The sequence below is a fragment of the Cupressus sempervirens genome, chromosome 2 (genome assembly GCF_028749045.1).
Source record: "Cupressus sempervirens isolate cs-2001-9-10 chromosome 2, ASM2874904v1, whole genome shotgun sequence".
Classification (NCBI taxonomy): Eukaryota; Viridiplantae; Streptophyta; class Pinopsida; order Cupressales; family Cupressaceae; genus Cupressus; species Cupressus sempervirens.
In genome coordinates this window covers 780591162-780615711 of record NC_143119.1, presented here as the reverse complement: position 1 = coordinate 780615711, position 24550 = coordinate 780591162, and the positions used below count along the sequence as shown (strand labels likewise).

General features: G+C 37.2%; 2 protein-coding genes across 8 annotated transcripts in view; one reads left to right on the top strand and one right to left on the bottom strand.

Annotated features, from left to right (window-relative positions):
* Positions 1 to 24550, bottom strand: part of LOC149575791 (uncharacterized) — a 315107-nt gene that overhangs the window by 160050 nt on the left and 130507 nt on the right. The gene's annotated exons all lie outside the window — the stretch shown is intronic.
* Positions 16311 to 19988, top strand: LOC149575794 (uncharacterized). The gene is made up of 7 exons (XM_089815583.1): positions 16311 to 16504; positions 16696 to 17350; positions 17490 to 17722; positions 17838 to 17990; positions 18139 to 18539; positions 18677 to 19082; positions 19217 to 19988. Exons 2-7 carry the CDS (start codon positions 16728 to 16730, stop codon positions 19795 to 19797), a joined length of 2397 nt encoding a protein of 798 aa, XP_089671709.1. The 5' UTR covers positions 16311 to 16504; positions 16696 to 16727; the 3' UTR covers positions 19798 to 19988.

Sequence of the window (24550 nt, the reverse complement as noted above, 5' to 3'; positions counted from 1 at the left end):
ACAAAACCAAAACAAGAGAAAAACATACCTTTGAAAACAACTCAAAACATGCCAAGATGTAATGCACTCCCAAAGATGAAATTCGAATTTGGAACTTGGGGAAGAACCAAAGAGATCAAAATGAAGAAGAAATTCATATTTAAAGAAAAAATGCACATTCTAAGGCAAAGATTTCCACAAATGGCATCCAACCAACGATTTCAAGCATCAAATCAGCAAGGATAAGCATGAATTAAAACACAAGAAAGAAGAAGTCGACTTACTTGATGAATATGTGCCAAAAATGAAGGAAAAGATGCTCTTTCTTTGAAATTTTCTTCAAAAATGATGAGAATTTGTCAAATCTCCAAAATCCGAATGATAGAGGGCAGCAAACAAGGAGATTATTATGCAAGATCACAAAACATGCCCTAAATTAGCTCCTCATTGCCACGTTTTAAAGATTGAATGTTCTTGAGCCGTTTTTGTCAAAACAAGCAAAAAATGTGATCTTCAAAGTAAAGTATTTTGATGATTTAACACCAAAATAATGATCCTCAACCAATGTAATCACCTAAAAAAGTAAAAAACACTTGATCTCATGCAAAAACGTGATCAAACTTGGCAGATTTATGGATTTTTATGCAAAAAACGTGCCCTAACTTGAAGTTTCAAACACGTTTTTGGGTGCAATAACTTGATTTTTGATGAGGGCAAAATGATCACCTCTCCAAAACATGATGAATGCAATTGATTTCATTCAAATCCATGAAGAGAATCAAAAGTTATGATCAAAATAGGAGGTTTTTGGAGCAAGAACATGTTTTCTTCACATAATAAGACATTTTTGTGTTCATTGCATATTTCAAAACATGTAATAAGGTAAAATAGGACCTTTTTGATGCAATTGCATGTTTTAAAATATGTCTTTGGTTATAATCTCACTTTTTGAAACCCATTACATATTTTAAAATATGCAAGTCTCCAAAATCTCACTTTTTGGAGTCACTTACATATTTTATAAACATATCTCACCTTTTTCAGGCACAAGCATGAAAACTCAACTTTTCATGTCATTGCATCAAAAAGGTCCACTTTTACAAGCTTTTGATGTAATGACTTGAAAAAGGTCCTCAAAATGAATTTTTATGTGCATTAGCATGAAAAGTTTCCACTTTTCATAGTTTTTTACATGCATATGCACATAAAATGTCCACTTTTAGACTTTTAAGTTATGCATTTCACTTATTTTTATAAAAATGTCAACAATATGGGTCAAAAACAATATTTATGTATTATATTAATCAATATAAGTCATAAACATTAAGTTAAAGTGACATTTATATAAGTATTTGATTTAAAAATCAAAAATTTAAAAAGTAACTATATAGTTCTATAGTCACTTTAAGTTATAATTTAAAAGATAAAGTAACTTAAAAATATAACAAGAAGTGAGTAAAATGTTATATTTTCAAAAAGTGAATGTCAAAATGAAAATATAAAATCATATTTTTAATTCATGCTGTTGCACCTAAAATGTCCACTTTTGAGGCACTAAAATGACCATATCTCTTGACTGACAACTCCGATTGACCTCTAGGTTAGACCGAATCGAAGGGGAAAACGAAAGGCATAAGATGAGCGAATTCAAAGGACCAAAAACAAGCAAACACAAACTAAAAAGCAAAGAACGGACTCTGAACGCTTCAAAAATCAAGCAAAAGCTTGACAGAAAGAAAAACAAAAATGACTTGACGAAGGCCTTTAGTAAAACAATTTGATATTCGAATTGAAATGGATCAATCGATCAACATTAAACAATTGAATATTAAATTCAAGCTTAGAGAGACACGAAACTAGCTTGGAAAAGTTCCGTGCTATTACCAACATTTTGTGGTGACAAAATGCAGGACAACACAACTATGAGCCCACGCATCCTTAAAGCTCCCTCCTTCCTCATACTAGATAAGTAAGCTACCTTGAGGTTGGAATCATCCACCTTATTAACAACATCATCACTCATATGCTGATCCTGATCAAAATCCCCAAACTACTCCTAAAACTCAGCACTACCATCATCATCGTAAAACCACTCCATCATCCTATTTTTACCCTTAGGCTTCATAGGACAGTCATGATAGTTATCATAAGGACCCCTGCAGTAGAAACACAACTTCCTCCTCCTCAAATCATTAATTTTTTCCCGGTCGAAAGGTGTTGTAGCAGGATGCTTACCCTTAGTCTTCTCATCTCTCCAGGGAGGTGTCCTATCATTCAAGGCAAACTTGTCTCTTAAGTGTAGAGTCCTCTAAGTTACGGGCCTTCATTGCCTCCTGCAATGAAGGATGATCTAATGACTTGACCCACCCTCTGAGTGGCTCAGCAAGACCCTCTAAAAAGCATAACCCTCCTTTGCTCAGATATGTCATACACCATCACTAACAACCTCTGGAACTCACTGATGAATGCCTCCAAACCAGCTATCTGTCGTAATTGAGTCAACTCCCTAAAATATACCTCAGGGTCCTTCTTGTAAAACGTTCTATCAACCTATCAACAAACTCCCGGTATGATATGATCTAATCATGATAGAGAGATACTAAACCATAATACCACCAATCGTGCACAAATCCATCAAGCTGTAGCACAGCAAACCTAATGGCGTCCTCCTCAATCATAGGACGCAAAGCAAGATAGGTGTTGAGCTTGTGGACCCAAGCTCTAGCAATCACTCTACCACTCCCATCAAAATGAGCCAATGTCATCTTACCAGCTACCTATTGAAGCTCAGTATACCTAGGCTGTTGTCTGTCAGTAGTAAGCCTACCCCTGGAATGCTCACACTTCTATGTCAGATATCTGTCAAAATTCAAGTTATCCTTTAATGCCTGAGGAAGAGCATCCCACTTATGAAAATGAGTCAGAACATCATCAACAAATGGAGTGGCATCATAAGTAGTGCTAACTGTATCTAATTCCGGTCTCAAGAAAGTGGGTCTTTGTGTCTTATCTTGAGCACCAATCTAGCCTGTCCTGTCCACCCTATCATCCATCCTAACATGATCCTCGATCCTGTGCCTGTCATCAGCCCTGGGCCGCGCATCCACATGTGACCTATGGGAACCAATAGAGACATCTCGATCTCTCTCTCTACCCCGATCCCAAGGCAAAGCTAACTGCTGCAAGATATTAAACAACTGTTGGAGGACACCTATCATCTGTTGTTGCTTGGCTGCAATATTCCTAAATGCATACAGGGCATCTCTATCAACCTCAGCATCTGGGACCCATCGCCCAATGCCACGAGAACCACCCAAGCTTCCTATTGAACCAAACTGAATCTCCGACTCTCTCTTGTGGAGGTGAATTATGTCCCTATTGAGTATAATGCATGTCTGGCACAAACCTTCGATCACCATCCATGTCTTAAGATGCAGAACAACAATATATCCCCCAAAAAATTCTAAGCCCAATTCCTACATGCTGGCAGGAAACTGCTCTTATACCACTGTAAAATACCGAACTGGCTTCGAACTTAAATATTGAACACAACTTATTTTCTTTGCAATTCCGAATAGTTTATAATTTATTTGCTTTATTTTCAATAAAAATTAATCGAAAAATTCAAGAAGTTTTGAAAAGATAATAAATAATAGCCAGATTAAACTTCTTCAACACTTTATTTTGCAAGTTCTTTGAAAGCATACATCAAAATCATCAAATATAGATATGGCACCTAGACTGCATTTATTGAATCAAACCATATCTCACAGTTGCTTCCGTATTGATCACGGTGACTCCTCAATGCCCAGCCTTTGCAGATGATAGTCGTCCCTTTAGTAGCTCACAGCAATGATGAACAGTTGTGTAAATTACAACCAATAGGGATACCAATTAGAAGGTGTGACTACTTTCCTTGACACGGGTTGCTGGGTAATATCGCAGGCCTTCAGTAATGACTTACGGCTCTTTGATAGCCATCCCAACTCAATGCAAGAGTTGTAATTGTGTTTGGGCTTCCAAAGAAATTGATGCCTAACCCCTTCAATATGATAAGCTTGCGTTACAACCTTGGCCGCAGGTATATATAGAACAATAAACTCACAATATCAATTCCATACTCCTATTCAACTTCTTAGGTAGAAAACATGAGTCCACACACTTCCAAAATCATCAAAACAAGATTCTCCAAGCCACAATTAAACACAGTAGGAGAATTAGATAATTGTTTACCTTAGCACAATTATCAAATGAAAGAACTCAGAAACTTATTCAAACCCTCAAGAAGTCAATATAAGCAAATAAATATGTAATCAAGATACCTTCTCCTTCTCCAAAAAGTCATATTTATACTGCAAAGTTGACCCACTTAGCTTCAAGCTCACACTCTTCACTTAAAGGCAACTTTTATAATATAAAGTCATAACACTTTATATTATAAAATACAATGATAATAAAGTGTATAATTAATAACCATTAAACCACAATCTTCCAAATAAATATGACTTCCATAATTCATCGAGAGATCAAATAACAAACCAAACGTTCACCTTGCCTAAACTGCACACCCAAATATAGTAACTGTCTGAGAGTGACTAAAAATAGTAAGTCAAAAAATAGCAATATCTAGACAAAGACCCCTAAATCCAAAAAACAACTCACAAGGGTCGCAATGATGAGCTGACAAAACCACATTTCAAAATCCTGCTAAATCAGGGACATTACATTCAAAACCCAATCTTAAACACAATTTTACAATCAAATTTGAACACTAAGAGAATAACCTATAAGCGCATATGAGACACCTAAAGTGACATCTCCACGGACAATGGGTTTGCGTCCATTGTCTACTAGCATGAGAGGCTATGTCCTCACACTGGCTGAAAGATGAAGCTTTCAAAAATCACTCTCACAAGAGAGAAACTGAAATCTGAAACATAAAATCAAGCATGCCAAATGAATGTCTCTTCTCCTTTTATCCTCATAGCTATGACTCTTCGACTTCCCTCCTGGCTTTTCGTCTCATCTCTCTTTGTCCTTTTTAGCCCACTTTATAATATTAGATTAACCTTTTATATTTTGAGTCCACGCTCTCTAAGTCAATTTTAATATTATATATAATGTCTTTAACTTTTCTAATGTCCCAAAAAGGGGACATTATAGGCCATTACTCACAAAGTACTTGGTGAATATTACGTGACCTGATGTTCCAGAAGGGCATTACTCACAGTACTTGTTGAAACTTGCATCTCAACATTCTGGAAGGCCATTACTCAAGAGTATTTGGTGAATATCATTAACACTCTAGGTGATCAACACTCACGATATCAGATGTGATATCAAACATATGAGTAATTGGTGAATATCACGTATTCTGGGAGACCAGTACTCATGATATCAGATGTGATATCAAAAGCTTATTTGAGTACGTGGTGAATATCATGTGTTAATATTCTGGAAGACCAATACTCATGATATCAAAATGTATTTGGTGAATATCATATGTTGATATATTGAAAGACTAATACTCATGATATCAAAATGGTAGATATCTTATGATCAAAGGTATCCTTAAAATTTGTCATTCCTAATATCACCAATGGTGTAATATCTATCTTGTATTTATCCTCCTTAGCTAAGAGGGAGTGTTAATGTTTGGTAGCTTCAGTTGGAAAAACTTTGATACTAAACTGAAGTTACATATATCTGATACATACATATATATATATATATATATATATATGTATGTATGTATGTATGTATGTATGTATGTATGTAGTTGTGTAGTTAATTAAATAATAAATTATTTATATGATATATTATATATATAATTATGTTGTTACCATTTTAATAAATAGACATGTCCCATTAAGGGAATGTCTCCTCTTGATTTATTATCAATATAAATAAGAGACTATTGCAAAGTGGAAAACACATACCAAAAACATGGCAATGCTATTACATTTGCAGCGATCCCAGCAGTATAACAATGTCTAATATCCATTAAATCCATACTCATTAAATAGCAAGGATAATGATCTTCAATATTGATTAAATGCAGATCAATAGTTACAGATTTGTACTTGGAAAAATAACAATATTGATAATTGATTATCATAAATGATAATTTGCTCTTCAAATAATCAATTTAATGATATATGGCTTAACATGCGTGTATGTATATCAATATACATATTGTATATTGATATACATGCATGCATAGAATCATAGATCATTATATTGATATTTATCATTCATGTTTAACTAAGTGAAGCTATCATTATCAACACTCCCTCTTAGCTAGGGAAAACAAGATTTATCCAAGTATCTAACACAATAGATCCATTTATTGTGAGAAAGAGATATCACCTTTCTGTGATATCAAGAGATATGGTATACACAAGAATATCAAGTCACATGATATTCTCGATAACTCCAAATATCCATATTATGGTATGTGCACTGACATCAAGTCTCATGATGTCTACCATATGAATATGTAATCATGGTATACCCACGGAAACCTTATCCACCATGATTATCTCTAAAAGATCATTATGATCTACCTAATGATATCAAGTCTTGTGATATCTATCAAAATGTCTAAGAGATTAATTATCATGACGTATCCATGGATATCAAGTCACATGATCTCCATCATGATAGTGAAATAGATCATTGCAAATTTGTCACCTTATAATGTTAATCAAACACAAATGTCCATTATTGAAAAGTCGTCAAACTTTCATTAATGTCCATAGGGGCGCATAAAGTCATGGAGTCACACACATGACAACCAGAGAGTTTACACATTAAACATCTTTAGATATTAGTACAAATCAAGAATAATTGAGACTCAATCTCAAATTTGAATTACATTTTTAACCATACGAAGTTAATCCAGAAAGTGTTCAACTTTTACCCAGGAGAGTGTAATGTCCCCATTTTTAGCAGGTTCCTGTAGTTGGCCAAGTCAGTTCACCATCACGACCCTCATGAGTTGACAATAGGATTTGAGGGTCTTAGTTGTGTTGTTATAGGCTTTCCAGCAACCTATGGTGTGTTTTGGCTCCGTTTGAGGGACTTACTATTTATAGTAAGTCAATCTGTTGCTTCTAATGAGCTCAATTGAGTTAGAGGAGTTGGAGGATGCTCTCAGTTTTTGTTTGGGCTCCAAGAATCTTGGAGGGAGTGTCTATTTATAGTAAGTCACCCCGTCAAGTTCATTCATCATATTTCATCATCAGGATCACTTTGGTGTTGTTAGGTTTTGATTCTGATGCTTCTTAGTTGTTTTCGCAAGAAGGGTGAATTATTATTATTAATCTAAATATGCTGAGGTTGTTATTTTTGTTACTATTGTTGGTTGGTCACCTCAATATCATAGCTCGTTGGAACTAAAACGAAAAGTTTTAAATCATGGGAACAAGAAACAGTGGCCTTACATGTCAAAACTTGAAGTTATGGTGGAAAAGGTTATTTTTGGAGCCAAAAGCAATTAATAAATTAGTTTATAATGGCACTTTATTATGTTTTAATGTTGTGTGTGGGAAGCTTCTTAAGTGAAGTTCATTTGGGAAACTTTGTGCCATTTGGAGATTATAAATATGAGCCCATTTGATGAATAAAGCATCTGATTGATTATTTTCTTTTGTTGCCTACGAAGAGTTTCTGAGTTTGCCAATTTCTTTGCCCTTGCTGAAGTATAAGGTTTTGGTGATCTTGCCTAGAGACTGATTCTCCTTGATTTATCTATGCAATTGCAGCTGAGGTATTGTGATTGTTACTTCTCTATTGTAGCATACTGCTTATGAGAAGTTGGTGTTCATTGTTATGGTGGTTGGAATTCTGAAGTTGATAGGGTATCAATCTATTTGTGCTGGGAGTGGCTTTGAAATTCAGTTACGAATTGAGAAGCCTTTCATTGGTATCTGTGTATGCTGGAAGAATTAATTTGGAACCCTCTTGAATGCTGGGATGACAATCTACAGGAGAGTTTGGGTATCATTTACAACCTGCAATTATTAGCAAGGGCCTGCAAATCATTTCCAGAGGCCTGCAATTTGATTTCAGAACTCCACAATTTTGTATAAGTCTCACACAACAGTGATTTGTGGCTGCAATTCGGTCCAGTAATTAATTGTGGCATTCTACCTACCGAACGCTGATGATGAAAGGAGTTGCAATCTTCCGTCAGCAACTCGACTGGGTATTCTATTGTTTCGTTTGATCTGTTCTATCCGGGTTATATTCAATTTATATAAATTGCATTTGGTATTGTCATTTGTGCAAATTCAGATTTGAGCAATAAAAGATTTAATCTTCAGCATTGCATTGCTTCTTCCAATAATCATTATTACCAAAGAATTCAAGGTAATTGAACATAAGTATATAGCACAAACAAAAAGGGAAATATATGTATTTGCTATCTATCAACTTGGGCAGTATAATTTTTTTGATCCATTTTCAGTATTGCTTAAACTTGATTGCAAATTGTTTGACAAAATGTCAAATAACTAAATGCTTAAGAAGATTAGCTGTGGTTGTGGCAGTTTGTGAATTTGCCAAGTCAGCACTATATAATGGTTTGAAGGCCATCAATTATAACAAGGCACGGCAATGACTTTTATAACCAAATGTATCAACTTGTCTCAAGTGGCTTATAAATTGCCAAGTAATACCGAGTGGAAGTAGTTGACAAGGATTATTACCATGTCCTCTGAAATCATGGGAAGGATCACTATGCAAGTGTCTTCAATGACACCGAATACCAAGGAGAGTATGGACGAATAACGATACTAAGCAACATACTTAATCTTTGATTACCAATATCCAAAACTAATACGAACTCAGTAATGAACAGATTGTAATATCGTTTAATGGAAAGATAATCATCTATAGGCACGATAGTAAGACATGGCTACAATCTATTGTCAAAAACCAACGATGAGTATGAAGGCTAATCGGTAAAGATCATCATTAGAGGATTTTCATAAATGGATGTGATTGACAAAGGGAAGGCATAGGAATGAATAGATGTGTCTCTACAAAAGGAAATCCACTATCATTTATTTATGGGAGTTAAAATGCATTCGAGGGATCATCATTGGTTAACTTTATTTCTTATTCATGCCTAGTGGATTCGCTCTTATTGAGAAGACAACCATTGGCTTTGGATGCATACTTGCTAGTGCTATTCATCAGACACGTTGCCTTAGATTTGCTGTAACATATAAGACCAATCAGACAAGCATCTATTCTTGAAGGTCGTATATAATTGCTAAATATTTGTGTAAATATCAGACAAGCATTCATATACAGATTGGATGTCTATCAGACTTATCCAAGTTATATCCCCCTTCTAGATCATTGATCATCCTTACATAAATAACATCAAACATATCAAAGACAATAGTAATATTATTCACATTGATTACATATTGAAATCATTTGCACATATTTAAATATTTATTAGACATAGAAGTGATATTTGTTGTTTGTGGTGACTAGTCAAGCGAGTACTCTAAATTTGTCAAGCATGTCACATGCTGACCCGTCAAGCATTTCCCTAGGTTAACTCGTCAAGTGTTTTTAGGGTTTACATGTTAGCCGACATTGGTAAACTATCTGAAGGGTCTATAAATAAATGGTCGTGTAATATAAAATAGATCAAACTGTAACTTGCTCATCGCTAAATTAAAAAATAAGTGGACGGTTGTTTCTCTGGTGAACGTAGCCCAAAATTGGGTGGACCACGTTCAATCCATGATCGTTTCCTAAGGAAACATCATCTCATTCCTTTGTATAAATTGACCTTTCGGTCTCTGTTAATATTAAGCAAGTATTTACCATAATATGGTATCAGAGCCAATACTTGAATTTCTTTTGAAAAACTTATAATTTCATTAGAAATTATTTGCTCAAATTTTTTGAAATTCAGCTAGGTTTCTTTTTTGTAAATCGAGGGAAATCATGGACGATTTCATCTACAACTCACGTTTTTTTGTGTTAGAAATTGCAAGTTTATTTGTTGGAAAATCGTGGGTTTATTTAGCGTCGAATTCATCTGCAAATCGTGATTTTACCTCTGTGATTTTTTTTCAATCGTATCTATCATTGCTAGGAATCCTTTTCTCTGCTGGTTCAAGGCATCATCCACATCTTGCAAATCTATAGCAAAAACCCTGCATTTTTAGACTGCATCTACACGATTTATTGGAGGCTCGACGTCTGCCAGTTTCTGGTCTTGTTTTGCCCATTCGCGTGCAATCCAAGTGTCGGTGATCTACATTTCTCCGCGTTTTTCCCTCCATCCTACCGTGACCTCCTTCTAGCACTAGTTGATTGTAAAACCTCCATTTTTTTTGCAATGTCGACCTTCAAAGCCGACAGCTAGGGTTTTGCCCGAAACCCTACTTTTCAGTCTGGAAAAATTTTTTGTTTGCAGAGTCTTGGTGGGTTTTTGAGAGCTCAATTGGGTTGTCCGTTTTTTCTGGGTGTCTCAATTTTTGTGCCTCGATTTTTGAGCTAGTGGATCTAGAAAATGACAACATTTTCCTTCTAGGTTTTTCGAGCTCTCTTCTGGGTCACTCTCTGATTCTACTGGGTCTTCCAGATTTTTGACTCGAAGAACATGCCTTCACAAATTTTCACAGTTTTTCATTGAAAAGCATGCCATGGCATCTCTGACAAATATTCTGCTCAAGTATAACTCCAAATTCAATGGTCGCAATTATGGCACCTGGAAGCAGCGCATCATTGCAAATTTTGAATATTAGAACACCGATCAACTTTGTTCTGGGTGTTACAAAGCATCCAACTTCTCCAGGTCCTGATCAAGATACATGGGATCTGAATAATCGAGAGGCAGTGATGCTTCTCAAATTATCCGTGGTTGCTGATTAGCTTTCTCTGATTCCATCTAGCAAGATAGCTACCAAAATCTGGACACATCTCAAAGGTCTTCATGAGACTTCTAACAAGAGCAGAGCCTTCTTTCTGAAAAACACGCTATTTTCTATTGTCATGGATGAGCGCACCTCGCTCCAAGCACACCTGAATCAGATTTAGAAAATCTTTGATCAATTACTTGCCATCAGTTGCAAGATGGAGGACAAGGATATTGTGGTTATCACTCTTCGGAGTTTACCAAAATCCTATGAGCATTTTCTCGAGACTCTCAACATCACATCTTTTGGTGTTGATTTGAAGTTCACTGATCTCTGCACCTTGCTACTTCAACAAGATCAGTGGAAACAACAATTCGGTAGTAGCTCCAGTTCCACCTCAACCGAGCAAGCCTTTGCTGTGAAATCCTTTTAGAAGGATAAGAGCAAATTTCAGCAGCTATCTCAGCAAAAGTCTTCTGCTCCAGCATCAGATGGTTCCAGAAAAAACATTTAATGCAACTACTACCACAAGTTTGGTCACATGAAGCTTGAATGTTGAAAACACTTAGCTGCACAGTCTAAGCAGTCAAGTTCGCAACTCAAAGCGAACAGTGCAGAGCACACTGAGCAGGTAGAATCTACCTTTTATGCCTTCATGGCTAAAAGACATGCAGATCATGTGAAGTCATCTACCTGGTACATTGATTTGGGTGCCTCTCGTCATCTCACTCACCACAGAGACTGGTTTACTGACTACCAGCCTTATTCAAACTCTGTTATTTTTGGTGGTGGAGAAGAGTACATGGTTACTGGTAAAGGGAACATTTAAATTCAGTCTATTGGGAGGAATCTCATATTCCTTGATGCGTACACATTCCAAGGATGGAACTAAATCTACTCTCAATCAGTCACCTGCTGCGACATTCTCCACACTTGACACTCACCTTTAGTTCACATCAATGCATCATCACTGATCGGGCAACTAAGTCTACTGAGGTAGCGGGTCTTGAGGATCATGGTCTTTTGAGACACTAATTCTGGTGATTCTCAGGACTTAGGTATGGCTGCTTGGCGATCTCCTATCAACACCCTTCGGCATCAGCGCTATGGGCACTTAAATATGCACTATCTCCCACTACTTGCTCGGGATGAGCTTGTTCTTGGATTGCCAGAGATTCAGACTCAACACTTGGGATTTTGTGACGCATGTCGGGCTGGGAAGCAACATCACACACCTTTCACCAATGGCAACTCTTGGCGAGCTTCTCAAGTACTTCAGCTTGTTCATGCCGATATCTGCGGCCCTATGGCCACTCCTTCTGTTCTTGGGTCCAAGTATTTTTTGTTGCTTCTTGATGATTTCAATAGAAAAATGTGGGTGCATTTCCTTAAAAAGAAATCAGATGCATTTCCCGTATTTTAGAAGTTTAAACCCTTAGTTTTTAATTAGATAAAACAAGTTTTACAGGGATCTTGAAACCCAAAGTTTTATAGCAAAAAGAGCGAGAAAAAATAGTCTAAACAAACAGAAACACTGTCTCAAAAGGTCGGAAACAAAAGAAGGCCCGAAGCCAAAGTACAAAGGCCAGAGATAAAGCCAGGCGAATAGGCTAGTGGCCATCCGTGTCCATGGCCTGCAGGGTTTCTGCAGCATCATTGTCCTTCTGACTGGCCGCTTCTTCTTGAATCCTGGTAAGAGTGTTCATCTGGTTCCCCTGATTCACCTGGTCACTAGCCTCTTTCTGAAATTCATCCCAGTTGAATCCTTGCTCTGTGTTCTGCTCTGCATCCCTTTTAAGGCCAGTTCTAGTCAGATAGTCACCCAGATTGACAATATTCTCATTTAAGGTGTGAAGGGTCTCTACTATCTGTTTGGTGATTATCTGGTGGACAGAATCCAACCTTTGGACCTTCTGCTCTAGCTGGGTGAGTCTATCATCCTGATGGTCTCTGGAGACCTGGCCTCTGTCTTTCTCCTGGCTACCCACTTGGTCCTTGCTCCCTCTGGCTTGCTGGTCCTTGTCAGTATCTTGGTTGTTGGGTTGGTTGCTCCTGTCCTTTAGAGCCTCAATTTCCTGAAAAAGCCACTTGATGGAACGAATGTTGTCAATCAAACTATTCTTTGCATTGTTCAGGAAGTTGAAACCTGTTTCCCGCACATTGTCAGAGATAACCAGAAGCGTCGGGTCAAGGAGCTCGTCGTAGTGGGTGCTTCTGTCAAGGTCCTCCAACACTTGGATTTTAGCAGGTTCTCTAACAATTCCCAAACTAACCTTGTCCCCATAGAAATTCCTCCAGGCCCTCCTCTTGTTCTTTCTAATGACCTCCCCCCCTTTTTCAACCATGATTTCAATCATCTCCTCCGGGGGTGAAATGGGAACCTCTTGAGGCGAATTGGGCAGGGTGGGGCTGGGGGGCACTTCAACAGGGTCGCTGGGATGTTCTTGGGGCAGGGCCTTGTTCACTTTTCTTTTCTTGGGGTTAACCTTGGGGTCCATAGGGGTCACCATCTCCTTGTCATTATCTCTCCCCTTATCTTCTTCCATCTCACTTTCCTTCCCCTTCTCCGAGTCCTCCTCCTCAGACTCTGTATCAGACTCACATCATCATCACTGGCCTCTTTCACCTCCTCAGGATGAGGAGAGGGGGCGATAGGGGGAAGACATCTGGGGCTTTCCCTGCTAGGGATGCGAGGGTCACGGGTAACAGGGATAGCTTTGCTTGGGGTGTCAATTTTCTCTAATTTGACTACAAGCTCATCCTCGGAATCAGAACTATCAGTGTCCTCCGAGGCACTACCCAAATCCCCAATGGTTTTACCTCTAGTTTGGGTTTTCAAGAACTCATAAATCAGAAGCAAGAGACCCTCATGGAGGGCAAGATTTTTGACAGGGCATTTCTTGAACCCCTCTATATTCTTCGCCATGGAGGTGAAAATGAAACACGGAAAAGAAATTTTCACTTTGTGTCTAAAATGATTTAACAGAACAAAACAAAATGATGAGTCCTAATTCTATCAAACCTAGGGTCAAGAGTGACATATTCAATGATGATCCTGAGAACATACCTCGAGAACTTCTTGATGGAATCAATATCGTAGTAGGTGTCAATCTTCACCAAATTGCTTTTCTCCTTATCATCCTTAACAAAGTTGTTGAAAGCGTTGGTGGACATCTTCTTGTCCCTGTAGAAGTTCAGGCCATCCTGAGAAAAGCCAATCACCTCCGCAATGAGACCCTCAGAGATTTGGTGGGAAACACCATCAATTTTGACCCTGCCATTTTGCCTGGAATCAAGCTTTAGTAACCCCCGTATCAAATCCATGAAGCTTCTCTATGAATTTGGTTATGCCTCCCTTCTGGAGCTTTCTCCAGACCTTCCTCTTCTCTTTCCATCTCTACGCTTCGCCCCATGGCTCTCTTCTGATCCTTTCTCCCACCATTGCAGTTTTCGGCTCAACAAACCCTAACCCACTAGCAGTATTGCCGAATTCAGAGTAGCAAAAGGCGTTGAGAGCGAAAATAAATTTGCGCGTGTTTATGGAATTTTTCCTAGCTTCCTTCAGCTCGTGTCTTCTGTACACGTGATTATGGAGCGGAGGGGGTTCCGCATAACTCCTAATAAATCCCTTTTTGAAGTACGATTTTGCAAATCCTGTCATAATTAAAAAGACGTTATGTTGGTGCCGTGGATTTGCTCCTTTCGGATTAGCTCAATCGCTGCCGCCGAAAAATCATTATTGCTTCCCCACGTCATCATTGAGTTGCTAGCAACCGCTTCGTTGGTGAACCAGTCAGCGACCGTGTTTGCTTCACGATAAACGTGGCTGATGTGGTAGTTTTTTAATTTCCTTAAGTCCGATTTAAGGTCCTCAATAATACTTTCAATGGTACAGGAGGGTTTAGTGACTCCTAAGATGCAATTTATTATATTTAAGGAGTCACCTTCAAGCCATAGCTGCTCAATCCCTAAGGCCAGGGCCAACTTAACAGTGAACCTAACAGCACTGGCTTCAGCTAGATGGTTGGTTTGGTGGCCAATAGGGGAAGAGATAGCAGCAATACCACCTCCCAAACTGTTTCTTATGATAACTCCGCATCCAGCTGGACCTGGATTCCCCTTAGCCGCCCCATCGAAATTGGCTTTGTGCCAGTTCTCAGGGGGAAAAGGCCAAATAGCCTCCTGTCTTCTTTTGATCCTGTCATCTTTCCTGGCTTTACTGTTCCCTCATACCTTTATGTCTCCTTCTCTGGTTATGGCATAGTTCTCTGTCATGAGGCTTTCGGTTTTCTCAGCAATTATAACCTCAAGGGCTTCTCTGTCTCTGTTTAAACCCTTAGTTGAAAAAGAGTCTGGTAAGTCTATTATTACTCTTAGATTAGACAATGGGTGGGGGAATTTTGTTCTAATGCTTTCTCTAGCTTTTTTGATACACATGGCATTAAATGCTAGTTAACCACACCCCACACGCCACAACAGAACAATGTAGTTGAATGTCAAAATGGGACAATCATCGAGATGGCTCATTCCATGCTCGAACACAGACATGTTCCGAAGCAGTTTTGGGCAGAAGCAATTAATACTGCAGTTTATCTATTGCACCAGTCACCCACAGTGGAAATCAAAGGTAAAACTCCTGGGTACCTCAGTGATCAAGGCTTCAAGAGGAGTTCTTCAGACTCAAATCTGTACATCAAGACTACTGACAATGACATCATCCTTCTAGTTATCTATGTGGATGATCTGATCATCATTGGTAGTTCGACATCTTTGATTCAAGGAATCAAACAAAACTTATGCCAGTCTTTTGATATGATAGACCTTGGGCTCATGCATTATTTCTTAACTGTTGAAGTTTGGCAAGAGTCTTCTGGTATATTCATCTCTTAGACCAAATATGCTAGGGCCCTGTGAGACAAATTCCAAATGCAGGATTGCAAACCTGCATCTACACCTATGGAGAAAGGTCTCAAGTTATCAGCAAAGTCTAATTCACCTTCCGTTGATGATACTACATTACAGGCAACTAGTAGGCAGCCTCATCTACCTCTTTGCTACTAGGCCTGATATCAACTTCGCAGTTAGATATATTTCACGCTTTATGACAGCTCCTAAGGCTCATCATTGGATGGCAGCAAAGTGTGTGTTTTGTTATGGGAAGGACACTTTAGATCATAGTTCCAAAAATCGCCATGAAATCGCCGAAATCGCGATAAGATTCATGGCTCCCGATTTTTTTGGAATCGGAAATCGCTAGTGGTGATTTTTTCGCGTGAATCGCCTGAATCGCCAAAATCGGCGATTCATGGCAAAAATCGCCAAAATCGCCATCGTGAATCTCCAGAAATCGGCCGCGGCAGCAAGGATAGAAAGTTCAATTTTTTTAAAAAAACACATGTTTTATTTGCTTTCTAAGTTGACTTTCCTCTGTTATAACCCTAAAGAGCCTTCTATTTGCTTAGTATGAGTAGAAGAGAGGAAGAGTGAGAGAGAAGAAGAGAAAAGAGAATCCATAGGTTTCCAACCGGCAAGAAGGAAGAGCACCAAAGAGATCAGAAGTCCATTTGGGGAGGCCATAAATTGCATTGGGAGCATTAAGGAGTCAATATCAACACTCCTCAACTCATTTGCAAGAGGTAAGTGTTGGTTTTTTTTTTGCATGTTAGTGTAGTATGCATTTTTTGTTAAATTTTTTTAGTGTTCATTTGCAAATCTTGAATGTTTTTTATTTTTAGTTTTACTAAATTGCAAACTAGGGTTTGTTGTTTTGTAGTTTTTGTTTATTAGTTGCAAATTTTGATTTTTTACATGAATTTTTTTATTGCAGCAGCCCTTTGCTTTCATTTTCCAATTTCCACAATGGGTAAAAAAGATGAATACTGGAAATATAATGAAGAGTTTCCTGGGAGAACCAAATATCAAACAAAATGTATATTTTGCAAAGAAAAAATAAATTCGGGAGGTATCTATAGATTGAAATACCACATTGCTGGCATACCTGGCCATGATGTCACAGTTTGCACTCAACAAACCGCTGAGGCAAAACGCTCTTGTTTAGTGGCATTAGAAAAAATTGAACAAGACAAGTTGACTAAGAAAATGCAACTTGAAGGGTTAAGAGGTATTGGCTCCCGTGCTCCCACATCCGCAACCGCATCTACATCTGCAAGTGCATCTGCATCAGCTTCCGCATCCGTAGGTTGTGTTGGGGAGGGTTCTTCTAGGCCTCCTTTTCATCCTAGTGCTAGTGCTCATGTGAGTGTTAGTGGTAGTCGGTCTCATACTGAGACAGAGTCCAACACCAACCTATTGCGGCCTAGAGTGCGGAAAAGCAGAATGGATAGTTACTTTGTGCCCCGCACTACTCCTGGCTCCCAACCCACGCTTGAGGGCATGGGTTTGAACAAGGAGATTCATGATGCTGCCAGAAAAGAGATTTGCAAATTCTGGTACTTTTGCAACATTCCATTTATTGCAGCCAGGTAATTGATTCTTTTTTCTTTGTTATCTTCAAAGTTAAAGTTAAAAGTAAAAGTAAAACTTTAATTATATCTACTTGTTTTATGATTTTAGTTTTTGACATCTAAATTTCTAATCAATATCATTATCTATTTGTGACAGGACTCCTTATTGGCAGAACATGATAGATGCAGTTGCCATTTGTGGTCCGGGGTTTAAAGCCCCAACTGAGGCTGAGTTGAGTGGATACCTCCTGGAGGAAATGGTTGAGGATATGAGGCATGAGCTTGAGGACAACCGAAAGGAGTGGATCGAAAAGGGTTGCACCATCATGACTGATGGTTGGACAGATAGGAGGGGAAGAACACTCCTCAATTTTCTTGTATCCTGTGGAGGTGATTGATCATTCTACTTTCCTACATACATAATTTTGAATCGTGATTGACTATTTCAAATTTTGATTTGTTGATTGCTAATAGTAATTATAATTCGTTGTTTTGTTACTTGTAGGATATACCATGTTCCTCAAATCCATTGATGCTTTTGCTCATGTAAAAAACGCCACATACTTATGTGAGGTTATTGAGGAAGTTATAGCAGAGGTGGGGGAACAACATGTGGTGCAAGTGGTGACGGTTAATGCAGCAAGTTATGTTGCTGCAGGTAAACTTTTAACTTTTTAAGTTTTGAAAATAAATTTATTTGAATTTTGAACTTTTTCTAATTCTAACTTAGAATTTCTAAGTTTCCTAAGTTCTAAGTTCTAACATGTTTGAAATTTGAATTTCTAATTATCTTAAAATTGTTGTAGGCAAACTTTTGATGGAGAGGCACCCCACCATATTTTGGTCCCCTTGTGCAGCACACTGCCTTGACCTCATGTTGGAGGAAATTGGCAAACTTGAGTGGGTCAAGTCATGTGTGGAAAGGGCAAAAAACATATGTAAGTTTATTTATAATCATTCATTTGTCCTTAGCACAATGAGGAAGTACACAGGAGACAAAGAGTTAGCTCGTCCAGGGATCACGAGGTTTGCCTCGAATTTCATCACCTTGCAGTCCTTGTTGACATCAAGGGATGATTTGAGGAGCATGTTTGTTGGGCGGGAGTGGATTTCATCTTCCTATGCTACGACCACTGCAGGGATAGATGTGGTGGATTGCATATTTGATGATGATGGTTTTTGGAAACCTGCTAGAGAAATACTTAAGGTAATTTTATTGCAATTTAACATTTAATATTTTACAGTTTACTATGCTAATTGTTTAATGATTTAGTTTTACCTTATATTATTGAATTATTCTATGTTTAAGTTTTGACTCAAATTTTTGTTTTACTTTATATGTAGGCCACTGAGCCTCTTGTATCTCTCCTACGAACTGCTGATGGGGAGAAGCCCTCTATGGGCTACATATATGAGGGCATGGATAGGGCCAAGGAGGCCATTAGAGCTCAGTATGCAGGAGTGCAGGAGAAGTATGCCCCTATTTGGGACATCGTTGATAGGAGATGGCAGAATCAGCTCCACAGACCCATCCATGCAGCAGCTTACTTTTTGAATTCGGCATTTCGTTTCCGTCCTGACTTCAAGGCGGATGAGGAGGTTCTCACCGGATTATATACAGTGATCCAGAGGTTGAGTACCGATGAGGATAGCAGTGCTGCAATTATTGAGCTTGATAAGTTCAATAATAAAGAAGGGCCACTTTTCTCTAGCAGGGTAGCCATAGATGCTCGGGAAACAATACAGCCAGGTAAAAATTAAATAATATATTCAATGTTCATGAATCTAGATTCTAAACTTAAAGTTGATTATGTAATTTTAGAGTTAACTTGTAATTTGTAATTTGTAAATGAGACTAATTATTTTTATTTTCCCTTATTTCAGATAGATGGTGGCAAATGTTTGGGGCCACAACCCCAAAACTTCAAAAAATTGCCATTCGTATTCTGAGTCAGCCAAGCAGCGCTTCTGGATGTGAGCGCAGTTGGTCCATGTTCGAGCACATCCACTCGAAGAGGAGAAACAGGTTGACAGTGCAGAGGTTGAATGATCTTGTCTTCGTTCATTACAACCTCCGTCTTAGGATCAGACAGATTTTGGGCACTGACTCCTCTCCGATCATTCTGGAGGAGATTGATCCAGAATCAGAGTGGCTCACAGAGGTTGTAGATCCAGTCTTCACTGAGGAAGACCGTGCGTGGATTGACCAGGTGGATATAGAGGCTGAGGTAGCTAGAGCACGTTCTTCAGGCATTGGTAGACGCACACGTGCACGCACAGACACAGGCCCTAGCGACATTCGTGAGCCCATCTTATATGCGGGAGATATGGCTCGACAGTCCTCTAGGACCTACATTAGACGCCTTGCTACTAGGCAGACTGGATACTCAGAGGCTGAGGCTGAGGCTGTAGCCGAGCTTGAGGATGATGTTGAGGATGATGATGACTATGAGCCTGAGGCTTGAGCTGGAGCCTTGTTTTTATATTTTGTTTACAGATATTGATACTGAATCATTGATAGACATATGTTTCAAAGTTTCAAACTTTCATGGATCTTCATCTTAGATTCTTACATAAATTTATGATTTGATGTCTTATGGATCATCTTACATACATTCTATGATTTAAATCATTATGATCATTTGATTTCTATTTACTTCAGCTAGCCTACAATTTACATTTTAGAATCTTAGATAACATAGTTACGTATGTGATGGATTTTATGTTTCATGTTTATGTATGTTAAGTTTTAACTTCTATTTGATGATGTTATAATGTGCTTAAGTTATATTCAATAAAGGGTGCATGAAATAAGTTTTAAATTGTTAAAATCTTTAAATTTAAAGGGTTTTTTCAAATTTGCCGATTCATCGCCAATTCATTGCCGATTCATTGCCGATTCACGATTCGATTCGGCCTTGCCGATTCCAATCCGATTCCGATTCACGTTTCTTTGCTTCAGATTATGGATTTTTGTACTCTCGAAGTTCTAATCCTAAACTTAGTGGGTTCACATATTTAGATTGGGCAAGCTCTATTGATGATAAAAAGTCAACATCTAGATATGTGTTCAGTTTCGGACCCGGTGCAGTCACATGGACCAGTAAGAAGCAGCAGGTAGTTTCTTTCTCTTCTACAAAGGCCGAATACAGAGGGACTGTTAAGGTAGGATGTGAAGCTATTTGGCTTCATATTTTATTTCCAATCATGTATTTTATCTCTTATTCGAGGTCTCAATCTTCTACATTATTTCAATATTATAAACCAGTACCAATGCTAAGGAGTATTAGAATTTAGAATCAGTATTTATGCTTCTCTTTGAATCTGGTATGCCATTATATTTCATATCACCTTTGTTTCGATGCCCTTGATAACTATTCTGACAAGACATTGAACATTAATCAATTCTCGATAAGTCATTTCTATTTGATGACTTCACCAAGTATGATGGAATTATACTCTTGCTGAGTCAACTATTTTTAGCCTTCTACTGTTACCTCTCCATGTTCCATATATTGTTGGTTGAATATTCATCTTGCTTGCCCATGGTGTGAAGCTAAGGCTCTATCCATAATTTTGAGTCAATTTTTATTTTGTTCTGATGTTTCCATGGAGTATTCATGAATCTCATTATCACTCGAATACTGAATAATAATCTTAACTGTGAGGATGACGTCAAAATAGAATGTTGAAGGCTCTTGTAATTCTCTTTAACACCATTTCTAATCCCCTTGATGATCTGATATGGACACTTAAATGGAGAATAGATATATTCATTCTATGTTTCCCTCCTTCCTTGATTTGTCAATGTTAGAGAAGTTAGACATTAACCTTTTCTTTTCTATTCTTGCACTTAGTCTTCTCCATCCAGAATATACGTTAATGAAGCATTTAAGATAATAATCCCATGCTTGACATTGAACCATATATCAATTGCTAAAGCTGATATTTAATATAATTGCTGCATGTGGATGTAATATAAGTTGCCAAACCATTCAGTTGATGATCGCTGATTGATCTGTAATTTCTGGACACTGAGATAAACCACCTACAATTCATTCCTCTCCAGTAAGCATATCATCCTCTGCCAAGTATGACTATGAATAGATCATATTACAATAAAGGTTCCTTCTGAATTCTCATCGTCTATACATATATGCCCCATCAGTCCTTGGTTAAGGTCCTCAAATCAAATTTATGGCAAGTATATCTATTGCAAACTCACATTTCAGGCTATGTATATAGGAACACTTCACAGATTAGATTGTGATAACTACACATATAATACTTAGAAATCTTGATATTAAAATTTGAGTCAGCCTTGGATGTGATCCAATGATAATTACAATTCCTTGGATGTCAAATCATAAGACTATGCATGCATCTCCTCAACCAGATCATACCAGCAATCATGGTGTTAAAATTTTTTCCTTACATATGAATCATTGGTGTAGTTCTGAGAGTCTCATTTCTCATGACTGTAGTGGAGATGCATTCTATCCTCCGAGACTGTAGTGTTGCATGGATGCTAAGTATAAGGTATCAATTTCTGGACTGATTTTATGTATTCAGCTATTACCACAAGAATTCATATTATCATTTTCATTTATTATGTAGCCCTCTGTCTTGGATTGTCTTCTATGTTTGCCTAATGTTTTTCTTTTCAACCTCCCCCTCTTTTTTTCCTTATTCTTCCTTATATATGTCTAATAACCACCCCTTTGTGGTTTTTTGACGAGACTTGCAAACTACTAAGTATTATCAATTAGAGTGTAATTTTCAACATGGCATTTTGACAAACACTTAGCAACATACAACAATAAATATGCAAAGTCTAGAACCTCCTTATTTGCTGATACAATATTGATTTTGCAATAGAAATGTTTACATACAATTGTCTTAGAGGCTGCAACAAATATTCATAATGATACTTAACAATTACAATGCTTAAAATGAACAGTATGATGGAAGGACCCTGGAAGTAGTGATCTGCAGATGAAATGACAACATCCCAACTTTTTAACCAGTAAGAGTGGGCAAGAAAACTCAATGCAACAATGTTCATGCACTGTAGCAACACTATTCACGACACTGTAGCAATTTCACTATTCACGCACTGTAGCAAAACACCATTCAGGCGCACTGTAGCAAAACACTATTCACGCGCACTATAGCAAAATCACTATTCACGGCCATTGTAGCAAAAACACTATTCACGCGCATTGTAGCAAAATCACTATTCACAGCTGGATAACCTGAACTTCAGAGCTCTTAAGTCGTGTAAAATCACCAATAAATCCCATTGTGTTTCTTGAATGAAAACACCCAATAATCCTCCTAACTGTGTCTTTCAATAGCAAAGACAATATTAGCAAAGAGGGGTTTCGTCCTCCAAGCTTAACAATTAGATTTCCCAGAAATCCAATAGCATAATAATAATATCATCTAGGCATGCCCCAACTCATTCCAGCCAAAAGAATATAAAGTCCCCCAAGAAGTCGACCTCATTTGCATGAGCAATGTGGGACAAATAGGAAATACTTTTTTAAAACAACTTTACAATAAAGTGACTAAATTGATAAGTCTTTTATTTAATTATCACTTTATAATAAAGTAAATTAACTTCGGCATTAACATCATATAAGAGTCGAACTCAAAATACCATGTATGATAGCTCATCGGAAAGAGCTCAACCAAATCTACCAAGTCGAACACTTGAAATTTCCATATCACTTGACTCCCATTGACTTACTAAAGTTAGTAACTCCTAAAAATATTGCCAAATGAGCTCCCTAACCACTCCATTAGCCTACGGAAGCTCCTATCATAGGCTAATCTATTGACCCTAATAGCTACATTAAGTAGAGGACATTACAATATGCGGTGAGAGGCAATGGTCGTGCTTATTCATTTAGCTGTCTTTATATATTTGATCTTTAACTTATTTATAAGTTTTGATACAATTTTAATATATCTTTAAAATTCAATCATAATACATATATATGTATTATATAACTTATTTATATTATTTAATTATGCCGATAGGCATTCTATACAATGGCAGCACAAATGCCCAGCACGAGAATATGCCAAGATTCTTGTCAATAAAAAAGGAAAGAGAGCAGTCACAAACTTTTATATTAAATAAAAGGCATTCCCAAAATAATAGTTGGCCAAAATAAAAAGACAATAAAAAGTATTCCCGAAATAATAGCTGGAAAAAAACGAGGAAGCCAAATAGAACCCGGAATAATAGGGCCCGAAAAAATAGGCACCTAAAAGTTATAAATAAATCAAATTTCTTTTAACACTAAATAAATTAATAAATAGATTAAAAAAATTTAAAAAAATTATCTTCCTCAATTGGTATTTAAAAAAATTAAGTAGAGGTTAGCATAAGGAGATTAGCATTATCATATGATCATGCTATTCTTTTAAAATTGCATATATTTCTTTTTTTCAAATTGCAAAAAAATTATTAAAAAAAAAAAATTAAAAATTAAAAAACCAAAAAAAAACAAAAAAATCAAAAAAACACAAACAAACAAAACAAACAAAACGATTTAAAGTCGCGGAAGCCATAGGCTACGGCGATACTCGCATGGGGTGGCTCACATGGGGTGGCGGGGGTGGTGGCCCGTCACTTCATTTTTTTAAAAAAAATTTAAAATTTTTCTTTATTAATAATGTCCACACATGTTATTAAACATTTTTTTTTTAATTTCATTTTATAATAACACCTTGTTGGCATTTTTAATTTTTAATTTTTTAATTTTGAATTTGAATGGAGAGTAAAGGAGTGGAAATTGAAGAGTCTATTAGAGGACAATGAAGAGCTTTTTCGTGAGAGATGAAGAGTTGTTTCTCTCATTATAAAACACTCATCTCTTTTCATTTTTGCTTTGCATTTGTACAAGAGTAGATTTGTAGAGAAAGACAAAAGTTTTGAGAATAAAGCTTTGATTGCTTTTGAAAGGTGGAATAACCTTTGTTTAGAAAGAAGAGAAAAATAATTTGGAGAAGCATTGCAAATTTGAAGAGCAACAAGGAGATCAAAGAGCAAAGTCAGCTTCTTAATGTTTTTTTTCAATTAAGTTTTATTTTGCATTTAGATTACTATCTGCATTTAGAATAGTAGTTACATTATTTACATTTAGTTGTATTTTATTTTTTAAATGAAATTTGTTAATTTTTAATTGTTGTATTCAAAATTACATT